The 23,446-nt window shown below is 37.4% G+C and overlaps 1 protein-coding gene across 4 annotated transcripts in view; it reads right to left on the bottom strand.

Moving 5' to 3' along the window:
* The window catches only part of LOC150074890 (uncharacterized), a 618,385-nt gene that overhangs the window by 226,042 nt on the left and 368,897 nt on the right, over window positions 1-23,446 (bottom strand). For all 4 annotated transcript variants that reach the window (XM_090389408.1, XM_090389412.1, XM_090389409.1 and 1 more), the window contains 2 exons: window positions 12,261-12,360; window positions 6,934-7,032 (listed from right to left, as the gene is read on the bottom strand). In XM_090389408.1, coding sequence (XP_090245534.1) covers window positions 6,934-7,032; window positions 12,261-12,360 — 199 coding nt within the window. The remainder of the gene's footprint in view (window positions 1-6,933; window positions 7,033-12,260; window positions 12,361-23,446) is intronic.

Here is a 23,446-nt window from a genome sequence, read left to right as displayed (position 1 = left end):
TTAATGAGGCTCATGGCGGAGAAGAAATATGTATGGTACGCATATAACGTATCAGGTGACACAGAAGCCTATGGCAGGCATAAACTAGTCTGTAATCAAGTCACAAAGGAGATTAGGCAGGCAAAGTTAGATTACGAGAAATCTTTGGCAAAGGATTCAAAGAAAAACAGCAAAGAGTTCTTTACTTTGGTGTGTGTGTGTGTTATGGGGTTTTAATGACGCATAAGCTGCTGTGGCTATAATGCGCCTATTCACAGGGAAATGCTAAAACAAATTTTAGGCACAACCAATTGATTTTGTTTACAGAGATATTTTAAAATTTATATTGTCCAATTTTTTTCAGATAAGCTAGAAGGAAAGGGATAAATCAGATTGGACCATTTAACATAAATGGGTTGACTATTTATGATCATGCTCAGGTAGCTGATGAACTGAATGAGTATTTCGCATCTACATTCACACATGAGGAGTTATTCAATAAGGGGAGTGCCAGAAGTTTATCAAACTCTAACAGGGAGCTAAGTGATTTTGTAATAACTGAGAGCGGCGAAGTGGAGGAGAAATTGTTGAAGTTAAACATAAAAAAGGCACCTTGGGTGGACGAGATCTATCCAGTTATATTAAATGAGGCAGCAAAGGAAGTAAGCAAACCCTTAACCATAATTATGAGAGCTTCCTTGGACTCGGAGGGGGGGGGGGTCCCTGTGGAGTGGAGGTGTGCAAATGTATCACGAATTCACAAAGGGGGTTCAAAATGTGACGCAAGTAACTATAGACCTGTTAGTTTAACTTGTGTTCCGGGGAAAATAATGGAATCACTGGTTAAAGATTTTGTAATAACTGAGAGCGGCGAAGTGGAGGAGAAATTGTTGAAGTTAAACATAAAAAAGGCACCTTGGGTGGACGAGATCTATCCAGTTATATTAAATGAGGCAGCAAAGGAAGTAAGCAAACCCTTAACCATAATTATGAGAGCTTCCTTGGACTCGGAGGGGGGTCCCTGTGGAGTGGAGGTGTGCAAATGTATCACGAATTCACAAAGGGGGTTCAAAATGTGACGCAAGTAACTATAGACCTGTTAGTTTAACTTGTGTTCCGGGGAAAATAATGGAATCACTGGTTAAAGAAGCATTGCAGGATCATCTAGACAATACTGCAGTAATAGTTAAGACACAACAAGGTTTGTTAAAGGGAGGTCTTCTCTGACCAATCTGAATGGATACTATGATGTGGTCCCAAAAGAACTGAATGCCAAAAATAATTTTGATATCATATAATTGGATTTTAGGAAAGCTTTGATACCGTTGCACATGGAAGACTGCTGTACAAATTGGAGAGGTATGGCATTAAGGGTAAGCTGCTACAATGGATAAAGGGATGGTTGAGTGGGAGACGACAGAGAGTGGCAAATGGACACTGCTCTTCGTGGACAAATGATATTAGTGGAGTTCCCCAAGTTCTGTGTTGGGCCCACTGTTGTTTTGTATTTTTATCAATGATATTGATGAAGGTATATCAGAATTAATGTCCAAGTGTGCAGATGATACAAAGGTTGGCAGGGTTGTTAACGACAGTAAAGACAGTATGCTACTCCAACTGGATCTAGATAAGTTGGGCAAATGGGCTGAAAAGTGGCAATTGACGAATGCAAAGTACTACATATTGGTAGCAATAACCGAAGAGAAACGTACCAACTGTGTGGTACTACACTCAGGGAAGTGGAAAGTGAAAAAAGAACTGGGGGGGGGGGGTAATTGTGCAGTAAAGTATGAAGTTCGCTGTGCACACATGCTGCCAGGGCGGGTCATGGAGTCTTGTCAATGATATACAGGAATTTTGATAGCAGGGACAGGAAGGTGACTATCTCGTTATACAAGGCAATGGTCAGGCCACACCTAGAGTACTGGCCATTGCTTGTATAAAGAGATAATCACCTCCCTGTCCCTGCTGTGAAGGGCAACAAGATTGGTGAGGAGAACAAAGGGGTGCTCTTACCAAGAAAAGCTTAAGTTCTGCAAATTGCAGCACCTGAAGAGTAGGCACCTGTGAAGTGATCTTATTGAGGTGTATAAGGCCTTGAATCTGTTAAGCAAGCTGAATGCTGATGGGATTCTTCCTCTTGCTCAGATTAAGAACCTGAGGGGGCACAGTTTCAAATTGAGGAAAGACAGTTGTAGAATAGATGTGCAGAAATTTGCCTTTAGCTAGCAGGTGGTTGATTGGTGATACAGACTTCCATCTTTTGTTGTAGAAGTTGATAGCCTAAATTTAAGGCTGAACTGGACAGGCATTTGGAACAAATGGAGGAGTGAAATAGGAGGGTTTTTGTTTGTTTTTTTTTTTTTGGGCTGATGCTGCATAAGCTTGTTTTCATGCATCGTATGCCTCTACTAATGCTGATAAAGAAAAACTAGACAGGTTCCGAATTGGTTGCTCACCACTTAGACGAAGGACATTACCCATCCTTTGAAAACATCCTAATAATAGACAAACAAGATACAAAATTTAAGTTATAAACCTGTGAGACTCTAGCAATCAGATAGACAAACAGATCAATAAACACATATAGACCAATAATAATCTCTGAGAAATGGGACCTAAAACTAATATCCTAAAAGTTCAGATTTAATAACAAAACATAACAACCCCTCCTCCCATCCAGGATCTCTACTAATGGGGACGAGTAATCACGCACCCAGATCCAAGTGAAACCTTTTCATATTCTTTCTCCAAAAAAATCCTTTAAGCTGTTCTAAATCTCTAAATTCTTCAAATTCCCAAACTATTGGTGTAATATGGGGGGGGGGGGGAAGGGAATTTTCCTTCTATCCTACTTTTCTTCCTTTTGGCCTTCTAGATCCCATTCAAAGGAGTGCAGTTAAAAGTTAATTAATGACACATCTCTGTCTCTCCTCTCTCATACAGATACTGTTTCTGCTGCATGGTTTTTCTATACGTTTTCCATGAGCATTGTTTTTCTGAATTGGCTTCTATGATTTCCGCTATCTCTTCTAAAACACTCCGAACATGTGCCGCAACCATTCGGCATCCTTTTACTGTCCAACTTTTATTCTTGCTCATTTATTCCTTCAGCTTGTTTTCTGGAACAACCTAGATTTACATTTGATGGAATTCATGCCACTGAATCCACATTCGCACTCAGCACTAGAATCTTGAAATGTTTCACAGATGTCAACAAGAATTGACAGTTCTTCAAATTCTTCGTTTCTGAGCATGTAGTTCTACATATCAGCGAAGAACTTAATTGAACCACTCTTAACCTTCTCAGAAACGATAAATTTAAAATCACAGTACTGATGCAATATATTATTGTGGCAATACTTTCATTTATTGTAATGGTAGCTGAGTATTTTTTTTTATTAGTTGTTTAACATTTTCTCCAAATTCAAAATTGGTTGTGTTTGCCATAGCAATTGGGTCAAAAGCTTGCCATTCTCTGAGCTCATCATCAGGAAATTATTGTCCAAGTGATTACACACACGTTTAATGAGTAGAATAATAGGCGTACTATTGACGTCAGAACTTATAGATGAAAGCAAATCTTTTACTTTGTCAATCCAATAAACAGTATGGCCAAGATACTGTGACCTTATCTTGTTAATTTTTGTTTTTGCATACTAGTGCAAAAGCAAAAATTCAGTGCTTCAATTGTATTCAAACAACTTTTCTGAAGGAATTTACAGAAAGATGCCAGATCTTCTAAAACATCGTTAAGAACAGTTAATGCTATTCGATATTGTGGATTGGTCAAAATCTTCAGGCAGTAGTTACTGGTTGGCTCGTTACATTCATTAACTTGCTCTTTACAATATTGGATTAAAACTTCGTAATTTCTCATTAAAGCAGTTAGGAAAAATGTTTTGACTGCCATCTCACTTCATTTAGTGGTTGAAATAGCAAACACTCCACATTCTGTGACATTGGCTAATTCTTCTAGCTTTCCTTTCATAATAGATGACCTAATGAACATTGTATATGCTGTTCGTAACGGTGTTTCTATATCCTGCATGACTGACACTTTTTTCCAGGCGTCGTCTAATTCCAGGTCTTCTCTGTGGACAACGCAATGCTGTTCAGACAGATGCTTTATTTCTCGTCAAAGAATTGTTACCACACCATTATTTTTTCCAAGCATAACATGTGCTCCATCTGATGTAAACATCACCACCTTTTGAAGATAAAGATTGTTCTTGATATAAAATATTCTTATTGCTTCAAAAATAGTTATACTGCAAATGCTATTAGTTTCAAAATACCTGCAAGAACAGTCCTATAGGAAGTTTCATTTTCTGGTAGAAACTTAAAATACAAAATTAATATTTTCTGTACAGAAATATCAGCACTTTCATCAGCAATTAATGTATGTAAAGCAGATTTCTGCAATTTTCCCATTATTTGTTTCTGCAATACAAAGCTGATACACTCAACATATTCAAACACATAGTTCTTGCTGCCCCAACTCTCTGATATATTTACAAATTTGGACACGTGCATGAATTTCTTGGACGGAATGTATTGAAGCATTAATTTTAATGCTAGGATAATGTTATCAATCAGCACCTTGACCATATTAGAGTCAGACTTCTTTCAAACATCTTGTTCCACTCTTGCTTCACGGACTTTTGGAGTTTCAGTTAACATTTGCAAAATTCCAACTTTTTTCTGGTTGCGTAATTTGGTAACTGCATCTACATGAATTCTCTGTCTGGTTGAGATGCTGTTTTAAGTAACCTAATTTCCATGCTTCCCATATCTTTCCACTGCCGAACTCGCCCCCAACTTTTGCTTCCACACAAATGCATACGTCGCCAGTATCTCGATATTTAAAAATATCAGCAATTGTGTTTTTTTTTTTTTTGTTTTTTTTGTTTCTGATGCGAAGATGGTAGTTCAGTTTCTACGAGATGCAAAAGCCATTCCTACTTAAATCTTGCACAAGCTTTGTTCTTCAAAACATTTAACTCTCCTTCAGCCTTTCTTTTCGACATCACAAGGATGCTAAAAATAATAATTAGCATTATAATTATTAGTTGACAATACCAAACAAATTAATTATTAAGTGAAGAAACTTATAATTTTAGCAAAACAACTACTGTCATACAAATAATTTTATAGAAACTAATTTTTACCTTGTTCAACCAATTTTTAATAAAAATTTGAATTTTTGGTGCAGGGTGTACACCTTCCACAGCTTCTACGTTATGATCATCCAGTTTTGTATGCATTCCTTGCTACTGTTGACGGTGCTTCCAGCAGCATTTTTAAAATAAAATTTCAGCTGCACAGCTGCACACGTGCCCAGCTTACAGGGAACATTGATTGGAGGTGAACTGGGCCTAGTCACTATACACTTGGGATACAGTCTAATTTAGATGGGAGAAGTGCATGATAAATAAGTAGCATGATAAGGACTTAATTCTATTAGAGACTCCACTGTCAGGGAAACGGGAAATATTTTCTGTAATAAGTATAGGTGGACTAGGACCAAGGTATGTCTGCTTTTCTTGTCTGCAAGGGTATGACTACTTTTATTGTTTCTACCACTAGCATGCCCTTGAGTATGTAGGGTGCTCACCTTCACAGTTGACAAAAATGGGTTTGGTGGCTATACATGCATTGCTTTCATTGTCTTTTGCACTGCAAGAAGCACAGGCAGGTGCTCCACAGCGGGCCATCTGCAAATGTCAATATTTCTGACATTTAAAACATCGTAATGATTTAGAATGTATGGCCTTACATTGCAATTTATGTACCTAGCGTTAATCGAATTTGGAGACATTGAAAAATTAAATGAAGGATTTGGTTTCTAGTCAGTACTGACTTCCCATCCCATCCTAACAGCTTTCACTCCCTGTGGCTTTAGTTCAGAGAGGATTTCCTCCTCCTCCTCAGTAACCTCAAAGAAGTCCACTCTAAGATGACACCCCCTTGATGAATTTAAAGTTCTGTGTGGTGTCATGGTAACTGGTATTCCTCCAATTTGTTTCTCAGAGCAGCTGTTTCTCGGTGTTAGAATGTATGATCAGAAATCTGGGAATGGGACCAGATAGAACTTCAGTTCGTGGTCTCTTTGCAGCAGTGGCATTGTCTAGTTCTGAGGTATTTATTTCATTTAGGGAGTGGGTTTGAGCACCAGAAGAAATAGTTTTATCTGAATTTAAGAATGTTTTTGTATTGGTTCAGTGTCCAAGCTCCCCATCCAATCACAGATCCCAAATGGGACACCCACTATCTGGCAAGCAATAAATGCTCTTGGAAGTGGAACGTGTAGCCCTCACGTTCCACTTCCAACACACCATACCACACTGCTGCCGGCCTGAATCCGTGTCCCTTGGACCATGAGGGTAGGGGCATAGCATTAATACGATTGACCCTTGCAGGCAAACCCACTAGCCAATTGATCCTAGCCAGGCCATCCAGGACAATGCATCTTGTCAAAGCAGAGGCCAAAGTGGTGTGTCGACGCTGGGCCCCTCAACCACCAGGATCACTGTTTCCGAATTTCCACAGGTCACAGCGCATGGCAAACACTCTGGATTCCTATGATGTTAGCCTGGTACCTAGGCTATGGGCGTTAGATCCCAGTAATGCTAATCTAGAAACCCAGCAGCGTCACTGGGCGATCCCCTCACCACATATTAAAGTGAAATACGGTCACAACAAGAACAAATTAATTTTTAAAAACATTCAGGCACAAAATTTTTGTTTTTACAATTTTTTTAAAAAAATTCCATGAAGAAATTCCCTCCACAAAGCCAGTGTAGGGAAAATCTCGCTACCACAAACAAACACACACATTTGGCAAATTATTAACATAAGGATTAATCATAAGAAAATTATTAAAATCAAAATTAACTTCTAATAGAAATTTTTCCCTCTAAAAACAGCTAATAAACTTTTCATCAAAATTACCTGTTCATCTTCAGTCCATTTTTTGTCAATACCTGGTGGAATGGGATTTTTAACAAGTGCTTGTAATGCCCTGCCAGTATCATAATTACTTTCATGAAGCTGAAAGATAAAATCATGATAAGAAAAAAAAATAGCAGCTTGTATTAGATGCAACATTTAACAAAAACCAAATATTCTACTATAAAAACACGCTTTACAGGGAACATACTTTAAAAGTTAGTGAATCCTTAGTATTCGGTCTATATTCAAGGTTTCTGTTTTCAATGATGTTTAGTCATCATAATTAGCATTGTGTCACCAACAAAATATTCTGTCCATATGTCAGTTTAATGCTGATTATAGCAGGATTTGTTGACCCATTTATGGTGAAATTAAACAATTTTGATTCTTATTGTTAACTGGACCATGACTGCATCACTTGTAATTTCAACCAGATGTTGTGACCCACGCTGTCTGGAAGGACTGAACTCTTGTGAAAGTTTTTCAACCCAGTTGTAAACAGCCTTACACAATTCTTTGGCTAATAAAAAATGCACAACTACATATTGTTCTACAACTTTGCACTCCTACAGTAAAAAATCTTTTATCATGCAAGACTAACCATGAACTGATTCCAGTAAAAAAAAAAAAAAAAAACTTTCAGATGTTCATTTAGTATTTACAGGGCTGTAATTTTCTGCAACTTTCTTGTTGACTCTCCCTCATATTTCAATAAGAAATTTAAAAATTTTTAGGTAATAACTTTCTTTAGCTGTTCCTTTCATTTTAGAAGGTAGAGGTTGTCCAGTTAAAAATAAGAAGTAAGAATCAAAATTGTTTAATTTCACTGTAAATTACAATCCTGCTATAATCAGTTTTACTGGAACATTTATTTTCAGTTTACTTGACTTTACTTTCATTACACTGGCCTGCACAGATTTTGAAGTTTTCAAAATTCACAGAGTTTCTGGGTGTACTTTTAGTACTAATTCCGAAAATCTAAACTGTTGTTTTCTGGCACATTTTACAAACAGCAAGAACTATTTTCTTAGATACACATTCCATATACATGTGATATGCATACTACGTCCTTGGGTATTTCTATTCCGGAGCCTGACAGGTACAGACATGTTTAGACCTACAAGTCAAGTAAATATATATATATATATATATATATATGCAATGTTTCTTCTGCATTCAGTTGTTTTCTAGTGCAGTCATGACTCTAACATGATTTCCATATTTTGTGCCTTTCACAATGGCAATTTGTAGGTGCATAAACAACATAAATAAATTTTGTTACATTTGCAGTAACTATATTGAGGTAAAACAAAGACAGAATAAAAGTTAGGCAGCCCTCTCATAAAGTATGTCATACATGTGTGGAGGGCAGTGACTGGGGAGATGAATAAAAAGAAAGTCATGCCATTTACCATTTCCAGGATGTGGAAGGAAACTCAGGATCATATTAATGTTTGCTACATTTGTTCTGTAAATGTAGCATATTATAAAGCGAAGAACAAGCAGAGCATTATACATAACTCGTTATTTCAGCTGTAAGGCCAGTACCACATTTTTACTTAAATAAATAATTTTAGCAATCCTATTCATGTTTGTTAGCTTATTTTGAAAATTTAGCTAGAGATTTTGTAAGTTATGACTTAATATTGGTACAGCTTTTATATTATTTGACACAAATATCGTAGCTCGTAACTAGTGCAGTGCTTGGTAGCGGAATTGTAGTGTTTTAACTGTGGTAAATAAGTAGCTAGAAGGTTTTACTGAAGTAGGTTGGACTTTTTTTTTAGCTAAGAAATTATTTCTAGTAATATTATAGCTAATTTAAAACTCCAGAACATCAGGGTATAGCATACATATAACATAAACTCGTAACATATCATCATCTTCAGCCACTGTCAATCCGCAGGATGAAGGCTCCCTCAAGTTTCCAGCAACTGCAGTTTTGTGCTTTCTGTTGCCATTGTACACCAGCAAATTTCATTATCATTAACTGCTAGCTATATGTGACCTGCCCATTTCCATTTTAAGTGCTTTGTTCTTTCAATGATGTCACAGACTTTGGTGTGTCAGCAAACCCAGGCACGTTTTTCAGTCCCTTTTTAGTATTTTCAAAATTTGGTGCTCCATACTTCTCTGCATGACACTTTGTCTTTGTAAGCTTTTGCATTCAATGTCCATATTTCACAACTGCAGCCTACAACAGCTAAAAGTTGAGCTGTAATAGTACGACAAATATGGTTAGGGAAGAGAAGGCTGAGTATGAGAAAGCACTGGCTAAGAGAGCAGAGACTGAGGACAAGGAATTTTTCAAGTATGTAAATACAAATTAGATAGATCCCTTGTGTACTGCGTATGGGAAATCTTAGATAACCATACTGATGTTGCTGATGAATTAAATCATCAGTCTTTACTGACAAAAGACGCTTTATGCTGAAGAGAGACTGAGCCATATGAAGTTAGTGATTTCAAAATTACTGATAACTATTTATTAGAAAATCTTTCAACAATTACAGCAAGTAAGGTTCCATGAGTTTAAGGCATGTACCCAGTAATTTTGAGGGACATGGCTAGAGAGTGCATGGAACCAGTGAGGATTATGAGGATATCATTTGACTCAGGAAAGATTCCTTTGAATTGAAGAAGTGCCAAAGAACTGCCAATACATAAAGGTGGTTCTAAGAGTGAAATTAGTAACTACAGACCAGATAGTCTGACTTCAGTGGTAGGAAAGTCTTAGAAGCTATAATTAAGGTGTGCAATAGCAATACAGGGATATTTAGATAGAAATGGCATTCTGAAAGACACACAACACAGTTTTTTAAGGGAAATAATGTTTACCAAAACTAGTATGCCATTTTGACATTACATATGATCTGTATGTAAGGAACAATTTTGACATAGTTTTATTTGGATTTTAGCAAAGCATTTGAGGTTACTTACACACTTATACTGAGAGGTTACTGTGTATGCTAGAACATTTTGGGATTACTGGAAAGGTTCTAAGATGGATTGTAGGGAGGCTGCAAGGCAGAGGATTGTCAACAATGGCTATTCTTCAGAGTCCCCCAAGGATCAGTTGTTGGACCACTGTTGTTTCTGATTTTCAAAAAAAACATCAATGAAGGGATAAAGGGCATGATGTCAAAATTTAGAGATTGGAATGAATTGGAACAGGCTTTCAAGAATGTTCAGAAAAGTGGCAGCTACATTTAAATGCCACAACATGCAAATTCTTTATCTTGGGGAATAGCGACCCCAAAATAAATTATACACTTGGTGGGGTTGAATTAAAAACAGTACAAGAAGAAAGGGAGCTAGGAGTTATAATACAGGCAGATATGAAGTTTTCTAAGCAGTGAAAACAGGCAAACAGGAAAGCTCATGGTGTCCTATCGACGATTTATTGAACATTATGCTGTAGAGATAAGGATATCATAAGCCAACTGTATAAGGCAATTATAAAAGTGAATTTGGAATACTGTGTCCAAGTATGGAAACCTCACCAAAAAAAGACATTGAACTTCTTGAAAGGGTCCAAAGATGGGCAACTCACACGGTGAGATCAGTAAATGTATGAAGAATGACTGAAATTTCACATGATTATTACTTGAAATTACACATGATTGTTTAATGAAAAAGCTTTCGAGCCTACAGGCCAGTAAGGCTCCTGAGGTTGATGGCATATACCCTATAATCTTAAAGGAGGCAGTAAGTGAGTGCATTGAACCATTGAGGCTAATTATGAAAGCATCACTGGATTCGGGAGTGATTCCGTTGGATTGGAAAAGTGCCAATGTATCTCCAACATATATATGCAATTCTAGTAGTGAAGTGGAAATTACCGGCCGGTCAGTCTAACTTCAGCAGTAGGGAAAATCATGGAGACAATGATCAAGGGTGGAATTCAGGATCATTTAGATAGAAATAGAATTCTGAAGGATACTCAGCATGGTTTTGTAAAGGGAAAATCATGTTTAATTAATCTGGTTAGCTATTTTGACAGGATCACTCAAGAGCTGGATTTAGGGAATAATTTCGGCATTGTTTATTTGGATTTCAACAAAGCCTTTGACTAAGTCCCACATTAGCAGTTACTTTATAAGCTGGAACAGGTTAGAATCACAGGGAAAATCCTTAGATGGATAGCTGGATGGCTTCAGGGCAGAAGGCAGAGGGTTGTGATAAATGGTTACTCCTCAGATTGGGATAATCTGAGAAAAATGTTTACATTGTTTTACTAGTTTTACTGACCGGAGTATTTTCAAATGAAAAAAACTTTTTTCTGCCAAGGAAATAATTTTCAGTGTCTTCTGACTGATTTTCACATTTGTCATCATTTTTACCTTTATCCTATTTTGATTAGGAGTTGTATCCATTCTAACTTATTATTTTTTCCAGACTCAAAACATCTGAATCCAACATACTCTGGCTGAACTTCTAACGAGTGGGTTGGAAGAGAATTGTCCTCCCCTTTTGAATATTTGAACCTAAAAAAAATTATTTTCTAGAATATGTGATTTTGAAAATACATGAATATGTTGTTCATTTAGGTTTATTAAATTGTCTGAATTCGATAAACCTAAATGAAAAAGTATTTTTGCTTTACTTCATAAGTAATTATAAAAATTGGAATAAGAATTCAATCTACATGATTAGTTGTTGATAAAAATAAAACAGTAAATTATTACTAAAACTGTTGTTAGTTTGTTTGTTATTTGGTTTTTAGGAGCATTAGCAACTAACGCCATATTGCTCCATTACTAAAACTAATGACTGAACTACGAGTGCTGTAATCAAAACGAAAGGTTATGTACTTCTAGCAGCAGACATTTACTGTTATTCTCACATGCATACTAACAGTGTAGGCATGTTGGTTGAACAGTTTCTCTGCCAAATAATGAGAGGTTTGATTTTTTTTTTTTTTTTTTTTTAAATGGCAAAACTTTTTCAGTTCCAGTTCTAACATAATTGATGATGCCAGTCAAAAGTTGAAATTACACAAAAGGAATAATAAAATTCATGTCAGGGTAATTCTAATAGATATTTTTTTTATGTTTATATTGTTTTGGTGGACTTTTAACACCAGCATGCATGCCTAGTATAGGTTTAACAGATTTATTAAATATGAAATAGCAAAATGTTTTTAAAAGTGATGGAGGAAAATAAATTTCTCTGAAAAGGACCATACGTACTTTCATTCAAATGATATACAAATAACAGAATTAACAAAACAGTAGGATTTGCTTCATTCCATATGAGATAAAATAATATTAAAAAAATAATTCTATAAAATATAGTCATTTGATGATTACGAGATTTATACTCACTAAATCCATGGCATTAACAGTAGTATCATCACGTGATGCAGCAAGACAGCCATCTTCTGCAGACCCACCGTCACACATACCTGCAAAAGCTGCCATGCTTCTATAAAAAGAAAACAATAACTATTATATACACAGCTCTTAAAAATTTTTCAACAGAAAAATATAAAATGAAAATACATTTTTACTATAACATAATGTCATAAGTTAGTTCTCAACCATAACAGATTTCCAATTTTTATCAGAATGGGTCAAGAACAATAGCATTGTGGTTTTAAAAAGAAGTGCTTCTTTGTGAGATCAGATATACATTCAGACATTCATGGATCTTTTATTGATATACTTATAAACAATGATATCTATGGACAACAGCTATCGAGGCTAGGAAAAAGAAGAGCCAAAAAATGTGCCAGCATTACCAGAATGAACAATTTCAATAAGGATACTGTAAGACAGTGGTGCACAAACTGTGGGGTGTGACCCCCAGAGGGGTTGTGGCAATTTTTAAATAAAATTAGTTTTTGTGTACATCAAAGACAAAAAACCTGTTGTTAAAATTACTTTTTCAATACTGTAGGCCTACGTAGAGACCTTACTACTTGAACAAATTCTGAGATACGAGTAAACCCTATTGCCACTCTTTATTTTTTAGGGTGGTTTCATGTGATGCAGGTGGCTTTCTTACTTATTATCCTTGTGGATAATATAGCTTAATTTGCTCACTGGCTATTGACATGCAGAAAGCAGCTGACTAGTGTGACTTCTCAGTATTACTCAATTGCTGAATCGTAATCCCTCTAGGTCTTAATTCGTGCTTCCTACAGCAAAGCCGGAGAAGCGAATATGTGGTGGCAGTAAATAGTAAATCTGTTGCACGCACGCTTTATTCTGCTTCGTAATTCAGTGCTTTCACGTCAATTTGGATGCATTTTTCATTCTTCTGCTACTTTTTATATTATCCTTGTTTTTAACAAGGAAAAAAGTATACATTTTTATATATTTTCCTATGGACAATTGGGTAATCAGAACAAAACAGTCGAGGAGTGATGACAATAATGTTGCTACAGATACACCAGAAGCTGAAAGGGTAAAAAATGTATCATGTGAAAATTTGGACACTAACGTTATTTCAAGTGTACGGCAACCACCAATTTCTGATAAAGAGCCATCATATTCCAAATCAAAAGGAATGAAAAAGAATAGAAAATATCAAGAAGAATTTATGAAGTACAGCTTTACTTACAGTGTTGTTGATGATGAGCAAGGTCCTGCGTGTGTAATATGCTACAAAAAACAGTGACTAACGAAACCATGAAACCAATTAAAAGAAAAAGACACTTACATAAGAAACAACCAGAGATAATGAAAAATACTGAATCCTTTTCAAAAGATACGCTGATGCCATACAAGGTGCGAAATCTTTCGTGAAGAAACACTGCAGTTCCTTGTAAAGCTTTTAGAGCATCGTTGAAAGTTTCATATTTAATAGGAAAAAATTTGAAATCACATACTACTGCTGAATCCCTTGTTCTCCCTGCAGCAATAAAAATGATTTCAATTATGCATGGAGAAAAGCACAGCAACGATTTAAATACCAATTCTCTATCCAGAGACACAGTTATCAGCAACATAAAATTCAATTTATTAAATCGATTGAGAGAAAGGCCAATTTTTGCAATAAAGTTAGATGAATTCACAGATATTTAAAACCTTGCTCAACTTATTGTATATGTCTGATACTGCTACGAGAGAGATATTTTGAAGAATTTTCTATTTTGCAAAGCTTTGGAAGGAAGAACAACGGGCGAGAATTTTGATATTATAAATACTTTCTTTCAAACAAATATTGTCTAAAGTGGAACAACTGCTTTGCGATTTGTACTGATGGTGCAGCTGCATTAACAGGATAAAATAAAGGTTTAAAGGCAAAGTAAAGGAAATTGCTCTAAATATAGTTTTCAATCATTGCATTACACATAGGAAAGCATTAATAGCAAAGGAAATGCAAACTGATTTTCAAGAAGTTTTGAAAGATGCGATAAGTGTGATCAACTATTAAAAAGCAATAGCTTAAATAGCAGACTTTTCACAATGCTTTGTAATGAAATGGGATGAAATGCTTCTTTTATATACGAAATTGAGGTGGTTGTCCAGTGGTAAAGAGTTGCTTTTTGACTTCAAACACCAAGTTTTGTTTTTATCAGATAAAAATCAGAACCTTGCTCAATTGTTTACAAATCAAAAATGGCTTGGAAAACTTAGTTCCCTTGCTGATATATTTGAAAAACATAATGAATTAAATTTAAGTCTTCAAGGACAGGGAACAAATATATTAATACTCAGTGATAAAATAGAAACTTTAGAAGGGAAGCTTAATCTTTGGAAAATTGAATTTGAGTGTAATAATACTGAAAAGTTCCCATGCTTTTTTGAATTTGTTATAATATTGACATTTTGGAATTTGGGGATATCATTGCCACCCAAGTAACAATGCTAATTATTTATATTTAGCCATTTTATTGACTTAATTGTTATATTAAATTATGTTCTGTAAGTAGCTTATAGAGTAATGTCAAGCTCCTTGGTTTATTTTGAATTTAGATAGTGGGAGTTTGAAAGTTAATTAATACTTAGTGTCCGTAGATTTACTGTTCTTAACTTGCCGCCATTGTTATACGATACACTGTATATCCAGAACTACACAGCGTAAGGTTTTCGCTATCAGTAAAACTAGATAGCGAAAAACATAGCACAGTATTAAAAATCTGTTAGCTTAGTATAGTATAATCGATTAATCAGTAAAATTTATTAATCTTGTTAAACTTCAGTGTCAATTAAATTGTACTTTTTTTTTTTTTAACTAAATACATATAACTACTTACATTTTACAAACGTAACATTTTTAATTAATACATATAACTTGATAAGGATACGGAAGAGATACACCCTGTATCTCTTCCGTATACAAGTTATACAGGGTGTCTCAAAAATACACGGCATAACTTCAGGAATGAGTTAGTATTAGTAACGGCCGCATAGTGCAAGAAAGCCTATGGCTTATGCTGCACCAGCCAAAAAAAAAAAAAAAAAAATCCAAACAAAACAATGATAAAAACAAAAAATAAATAAATAAATAAATAAAAAAGTAAATAAATAAATAATAATTAATAAATAAAAAAATAAAATAAAAAATAAATAATAAGGAAATTAAACCTATCATTCTATGCGCTTCCCTTACCCGAAAGTACTATCCAGATGACCTTTGAATTTCCCCAAACTGTCGGCCTCTACCACCCATGAAGGCAACTTATTCCAGTAATTTATAACTCGCTGGCTAAAATAAAACTTCCTGCAGTCCAATCTAAACATTTGCCCCCGTAACTTGAATTTATGTCCCCTAGTTCTAGCATCATTTATAATCTTGAAAATTTTGTTCTCATTCATTTAACTGATGCCTCTCAGAGCCTTAAACACCTCAATCAAATCTCCTCTAAGGTGTCTAGTTTCCAAACTCTGCAACCCACATATTCAAAGTCTTTCTTCATAAGGACGCCCTTTTGCCGATCTCACCAGGCGAGTTACCCTTCTTTGCACCCTTTCAAGAAGCTCGATGTCTTTCTTTAGGTGCGGTCTCCATACTTGAACACAGTATTCCAAGTGTGGTCTAACATAAGCCTTATATAATGGGATTATCACGTCCCTATCTCTACTTGCAAAAGTTCGATAGATCATCGATAGGACACCATGGGCCTTCCTTGCAACCTGTTTACAATGCTCAGAGAATTTCATGTCTGACCGTATCGTAACACCCAAGTCTCTTTCCTCCAGTACTGGGTTTAGTTAAACTCCACCAAGTGAATAAGTTTTTTTGGGATTACTGTTTCCCAGGTGTAATACCTTACACTTTGTTGGATTAAAGCACAGCTGCCATTTTTCTGACTATTCCTGAAGTCTATCTAGGTCTCTCTGAAGAAGCTCAGCTTGACAGTGATCATTAACTACTCTACCAATTTTAACATCATCTGCAAATTTAGACATCACGCCCTCTATCCCTTCATCAATGTCGTTTATGAAAATTAAAAACAACAGTGGCCCTAATACTGATCCTTGGGGAACCCCACTTCTTACATCAACCCAATCTGAGGAATAGCCATTTATCACAACCCTCTGCCTCCTGCCCTGAAGCCATCCTTCTATCCATCTAACGATTTTCCCAGTGATTCCAACCTGTTCCAGCTTATAAAGCAACCACTCATGTGGGACTGAGTCAAAAGCTTTGCTGAAATCTAAATAAACAATGTCAAAATTATTCCCTAAATCCAGCTCGTGAGTGACCCTTTCGAAATAGCGAACCAGATTTGTTAAACATGAATTTCCCTTTACAAAACCATGCTGAGTATCCTTGAGAATTTCAGTTCGATCCAAATGATCCTGAATTCCACCCTTGATCATTGCCTCCATGATTTTCCCTACTACTGAAGTCAGACTGACAGGTCGATAATTTCCAACTTCACTTTTAGAGCCACCCTTATGTATGGGAGATACATTTGCACTTTTCCAATCCAAGGGAATCTCCCCAGAGTCTAGTGATGCTCGATTAATTGGCCTCAATGGTTCAATGCACTCGCTTGCCGCCTCTCTTAAGATTATAGGGTATATTCCATCAACTCCAGGAGCCTTACTGGTCTGTAGGCTCGAAAGTTTTTTCATTAAATAATCTTGCAAAATTTCAATATCATTAATTACATATTTTTTAACTTCGCTCCCACAATTTCCCATTGCCACAAAAGGCTTTTCATTTGTAAATATCGATGCAAAATAACTGTTGAGTTCATCTGCAACGGCAGCTGGTGTATTTATTACTATCCCCTTTCCCTTACGTAAAGGTCCGATCTGGTTTGTCCTGCTCTTCTTGGCATTTATATATGTGAAGAATTCTTTATCTCCCCCCTCTTTGCTCTGTTTGCTAGTGATTTCTCATAAATTGCCTTTGCCTGTCGAACCTTTTCTGTGGCTCTATTACACATCACCTTGTAGCTGTTATAGGCTTCAGTACTTTTTATTGCTCTGTAACCTTTCCATGCCACCTTTTTCTGCTCAAGTAATGCAGCAACTTCACTATTCATCCAACTTGGAACCCTTCTCGTGGAATATTTTTTTAATGGTATATACGCATTCAAGGCATCTGTGATTAATGTTTTAAAGGCGTACCACAGTTCAATTGTATTCATTCTCTGCGCGATATCTACCCAGTTAATAGAGGCCATGTAGTACCTTAGGGCATCGTAATTTCCTTTTCTGAAATTAAAACCCATTCCTTTGCCTTTTACTTCTGCTACCTCTCTCGTCATCATCCACCGTAGAACTCCGTGATCACTTCCTGCTACTGGTTCCTCTACTGTCAGCCCTGTTATGTCATCTGATTCATGTGTGATGATGAGGTCTAGGATATTCTTTTCTCTAGTACTTTCCTTGACATGTTGATACAAATAAGTCATCTAGTTGATTTAAAAATTTTGTTCCCCATGTCGAGTTTCCTTCCCATTTACTCCAATCAATTAGAGGCAAATTGAAATCACCCATAATAAGGCATTGACGCCTATTTGCCCATTCCATTTGCATGTAGAGGCTTTTGTCATAATCTTCACAATCACCTGGTCTGTAGATTACTCCTACTTGCATTATACCTTTGTTTCCAACTATCTCACACCATACAGACTCTATACTAGCATGTGAAATGTCTGAATCCGGGAAAGCTATCGTCGCACTCAGGCTGCTTCTGATAAGAAGCATTACCCCACCACCCCTTCTATCTAACCTATCCTTCCTAAATACATTATACAAGCCGTACTGAAACTCATCATCCCCAATTTCCGGGTGGCACCACGTCTCTGTAAGCCCTATTATGTCCGCGTTACTTGTTTTAACCAGCAGTTCCTCATATGTAGACAATAAAAATATTTTATATCAATAGTTCCAGAAATGCTTGGTTTCCGAGTTGTGAAGGTCTGTCTATGACACTTAACTGTTCACATCACCTTATAGTAACTGTTCAAAATGCCCACCTTCTGCCTGAATACAGGCCTCATATCAACATCTCATGGACTCGCGAAGACGATGCCAAATTCCTGGCATGTTTTGTATTGTCTCACAACCTGCCATAATTCGATTGCAGAGAGTTTCTACATCAGCTACCGGAGTCGAATACATCAATGACTTTAAATGGCTCCACAAGAAGAAATCTAGTGGGTTTAAATCAAGTGAAGCATGGAGGCCAGGCAGTTGGTCCATCTCTACCTATCCAACGACCAGGAAACCTTCGATTCGGGTAATTGCTGGCTAGGTGGCTGAAATGTGCCGGAGCGCCTTCATGCATGAAGTGTGCTTGTTGAAGAATGATCGGTGCCGTTTCGTCCAAGAAATCAGGCATGTTGTTTTACAGAAAGTTTCTGTACACCTACCCTGTGAATTTGTTTGGAAGTGGGGCCCAAATAACTAATCATCAAAAATGCCCGACCAGATGTTGAGGGTGAACCGCTGTTGGTGATGTGATGGAAGAATTGCACGTGGGTTTTCCTCAGCCCATACATGCTGATTGTGAAAGTTTTGGATCCGTCTCATGTGAACTGTGCTTCATCTGTGAATATCACTAAGGCAGAAAAGTGACGAGTTGTACCACACTGCTGCAAGAACCACTGGCAGAACATTACTCGCACAGGGTAATCTGCTGGTGACAAGGCCTGTACCCGTTGCAGATGGTAAGGATTGGTGTTCTTGCAACACTCTCCAAATAGTCGAACATTGAACAGCCAGTTACATTGCTATTCTGCGTGTGCTGATTCCAGGAGTGGCAGACAAAACATCCAAAATCTCCTCCTCTACTTCAGGAATCATAGATCTTGGTCGTCCTCTGTCGGCAGCACGAGGTGTAAAGGTCCCACGTTCACAAAGGGGGCGATGGATACCTTCAAACGTTTTCCTGTCTGGACATCTTTGTTCTGGGAACCTTTCATGGTACAAATGATGAGCATTGCCGTCTGCCAAACCGTACATAAAGTGCATATCTACTTGCTCCTGATTTGAGTACATGGGCGGAATGGAAAACTACCAGATTCTGTCAGTACCTTGTGATGAAGGAAATCACCTGCGGGAGATAATACATTCTGGTTAATAACTCGGGAAACAAGCATTTCCGGAAATATGTTGATATAAAATATTTTATTGTCTAAATATGAGGAACTCATTCCTGAAGTTATGCCGTGTATTTTTGAGACACCCTGTATAACGAAACTAGGAGATAATACTCGATACTGGAAAAAAAAAAAAATATATATATATAAAGTGTTATAACTGCATTGAGATAAGTTTAGGGTTATAATTTTGTATTGAAATTGAATCGAAATCATGACTCAGACCAGAGCAGCAAAGCAAAAGGCTCAAGCTAATGGGAGTACTGTGGCTCAGGGGAGAACTGGTGGGGGGGGGGGGAGTTATCCTCTGAATCACAGCCTTTTAAAATGTACTGCTTGTATGATGTTTGTGGAGCAATCAGGAACAGGACATGATATTACCAAGGGGAATATCTATGTGTGCACGATGCAAGGACTATGAGGAAATCAGGCAACAACTCAGTGTTGTTATGGGCCTATATGAGAACTTGAAGGAAAGGGTGGATGCCCTCGAAGGATCTCAATTGAGGGGCATCAAGCTCAGCTGCCCACATCAACGCCAGAGCTTGTACTTGAACAACACGCAGCATAGTGACGACCCCCAAGGCAGAATGCGCTGGTCCCACAGGAAATTTTCCCTGACAATAGAGTCACCAACAACTACTAGTTGTCGGTGACTCTATTGTCAGGGAAACGGGAAACATGCTTTGTAAAAAGGATAGGTGGAACAGGGCCAGCGTATGTCTGCAGGGGCAAAGGCTGATGATGTTGTACAGCAGATATCACCTTTTAAGGGCACAAAAGGTTATTGTTGTTGTTTTGGCTTTTTAGGAGAATTAGCAACTAAGGCCATATTGCTCCGGGATATGCGGTGGTCATTCCTTGACCTTTCCGCATCCTCCAAATTTGGTGGTGACGGGCTCGAAACCAAGTCTAATCAAAAAGCGTGTGCTACGCACTGCTGCTCCTTCCCACCTGGCTACGGAGGCGCCACACACAAAAGGTTATATTGTTGTACATGTTGGCACTAATGATATTAAGAGTAGGAGACCGAAGGAATTACTTAACAAGTACGGGTCACTGTAGAAAAAAAACGTGAATCAGTGTTGAATTTGAAAGTGCCTGCAATTCTGCACAGACATGATAGGAGCGAGTATATGATGAAAGCCTTGTCAATCAATTCAGCCCTGGAGAGATTGTGCAAGGCTGAAGGGGTAGAATTTTTCTCAGCCTCGTCGTGTGCTTGTTAACAGGAAAGACTGCTTCTACAAGGATGGGATACACTTAAATAGAAAGGGTGCAAGAATATTTGCTGATGCAATCGAGGCAGTGTTAGGTGGGTAGGAAAACTGCTAGCTTGGGGGGATACACGGACGAATAGATTAACAGTAGCCACTGACAGAGATGAAAGTGATTCTTGCATTGCTTCTATTGGAATGAGCAGGCAGCCTGGAAAATAAAATTCAGGGAATTTCAGCGACTGCTGGGAGTCACTGTGGTACAAGTAAACACGTGGGCTGTGTTGGGGTAGCTAAGAATAGGAACAGGTGCATGTATACTTGTGCGTACACCAATGCTAGGAGTTTGGTAAATAAATTTGATGAATTTGAGGTGTTGGTCAAAACATCAAAGGTAGATACTGTTAGGATATCAGAGATGTGGTGTCACACAGATATAAGAAATGCAGAAATGCAAGAATTTTTGGAGTACAATGTGTACACGAAGGATAGACAGGATAGGAAGGGAGGAGGAGTTATGCCATTAGTTAAGAAATACATAAAATCCAAGGAAGTATGGCCAGTCGACATGGCTGGACAGTGCAGCGTTGAGTCAGTTTGGTGTGACATAAGCACTGGGAAATCAAAATTGAGAGGAGTGTGTTATAGGTCTAATGACTCTGATGAGTATAATAAACAAATGTACAGGGAAATAGAGTGGGCCAGTAAATCAGACAGTCTTATAATGGGGGATTTTAATTTCTCAGATATTGACTGGAATTTGTGGGTTGGTCACTCACACACTAGCAAGGCTTTTGTCAATTTATTGGATGATTGTTTCCTACAGCAGCAGGTTCAGAAGGCAACTAGAGGGAGTAATATTCTTGATCTGATTATCAGTAGTGATTCTTCATGCATTAAGAATCTGCAGATAAAGGAACCACTAGGTGGCAGTGATCACAGTGTGCTGAAGAGAAATTTACACAAAGAGGTAACTACCATCAGGGGTAAAGGGAAGGGTTTTTGTTTAGGTGACTACTAGTCTGAGACAGTATTTAAATTCTATGCGGTGGGACCAACTGATGATATTACCAACAGCAAATTCAAAATGGGAAGCATTCAAAGAATTAATCTTGAAAGCTACTATCCTTTTTATACCAATTAAAAATATTGTTCAAGGTTTAGGCCTAAATGGATATCAGATGAACTAATGAGACATGTGGCAGAGAAGAAAAATGCATGGGATATATACAAATTAATGGGTGACACGGAAGCCTATGATAGATATAAGCTGGTCTGTAACCAACTCACAAAGAAGGTTAAGCAGGCAAAGGCAGATTATGAGAAATCTTTGGCAAAGAATTCTTTACTTATGTAAACTATAGAAGGAAGTGGTAGAATCAGATTGGTCCATTGGATATCGATGGTTAAACTGTTGATGATCCTGCTCAGGTAGCTAACAAACTAAGTGAGTATTTTGCATCTACATTCACACATGAGGAGCTATTCAGGGAGGGGAAATGCCAGAGGTGAATTAAACTCAGGCAGTGAGTTAGATGATTTTGTAATAACTGAGAGCAAAGTGGAGGAGAAATTGTTAAAGATAAACATAAGAAAGGCACCTGGAGTGGATGGTATCTATTCAGTTATATTAAAGGAAGTAAGCAAACCTTTGGCCATAATTATGAGAGTTTCCTTGGACTCAGGGGAGGTACCCATGGACTGGAGATGTGCAAATGTGACCCCAATTTACAAAAGAGGATCAAAGGGAGACAAGTAATTATAGACCTTTTTTAACTTCTATTCCAGGGAAATTAAGGGATGCATTGGTTAAAGAAGCACTGCAGGATCATTTAGACAAGACTTCAATTGTAGCTCAGAAACAGCATGGTTTTGTTAAAGGGGAAGTCTTGTCTGAGGACATGTTATTAGTGCAGTTCCTCGGGGTTCGGTGTTGGGTCGATTGTTGTTTTCTGTATTTATTAATGATATTGATGATGGTATATCAGGCTTAATGTCCAAGTTTGCAGATGATATGAAGGTTGGCAGGTTGTTAATGACACTAATGACAGTATGCGCTGCTGCTGCTGCATACTGTCATTATTGTCAGGATCTAGAAAGGTTGAGCAGATGGGCTGAGAGGTAGCAACTGAAGTACCCCAGAGAAATGTACCAACTGTTACACTCACAGTAGTGGAGAATGAAAGAGACCTGGGGTAATTGTGCAGACAGATATGCAGTTTTCTGAGCAGTGCAGATGGCTGCAAGAGTAACTCTGTGTCTTGTCAATGATATACAGGAAATTTTCTAGCAGGGATAAGGAGGTGATTATCCCTTGTATAAGGCAATGGTTGGGCCACACCTTGAGTACTGTATACAGGTCTGGAGGCCTAATTTTAGGAAGGATGTAGAGCTGCTGGAGCAAGTGCAGAGAAGGGCAACAAGATTAGAGAATGGAACAAAGGCTTAAATTTTGCAAATTACAGTGTCTGGAGACTAGGCACCTGCGAGATGATCTGATTGAGGTGTATAAAGCCTTGATTGGTTTGAGCATGCTCAATGCTGATGGGATTCTTTCTCTTGCTCACAATAATTGCCTGAGATGGCACACATTCAAATTGAGGAAAGACAGTTATAGGACAGATGTGTAGAAGTTTGCCTTTAGCCAGTGTGTGGTTGATTGCTGGAACAAGCTTCCATCTGTCGTAGAAGTTGATAGCTTACATAGATAAGGCAGAACTAGACAAACATTTGGAGCGAGTGGATGGGTGAAATTAGAAGATGTGGTTTTTTTTTTTTTTTT

This window comes from Mastigoproctus giganteus, unplaced genomic scaffold, assembly GCF_048544385.1.
Source record: "Mastigoproctus giganteus isolate SK-2022 unplaced genomic scaffold, ASM4854438v1 scaffold_16, whole genome shotgun sequence".
Lineage (NCBI taxonomy): Eukaryota > Metazoa > Arthropoda > Arachnida > Uropygi > Thelyphonidae > Mastigoproctus > Mastigoproctus giganteus.
Note: the sequence above shows the minus strand (reverse complement) of the source record. Positions and strands in the feature narration are given on the sequence as shown.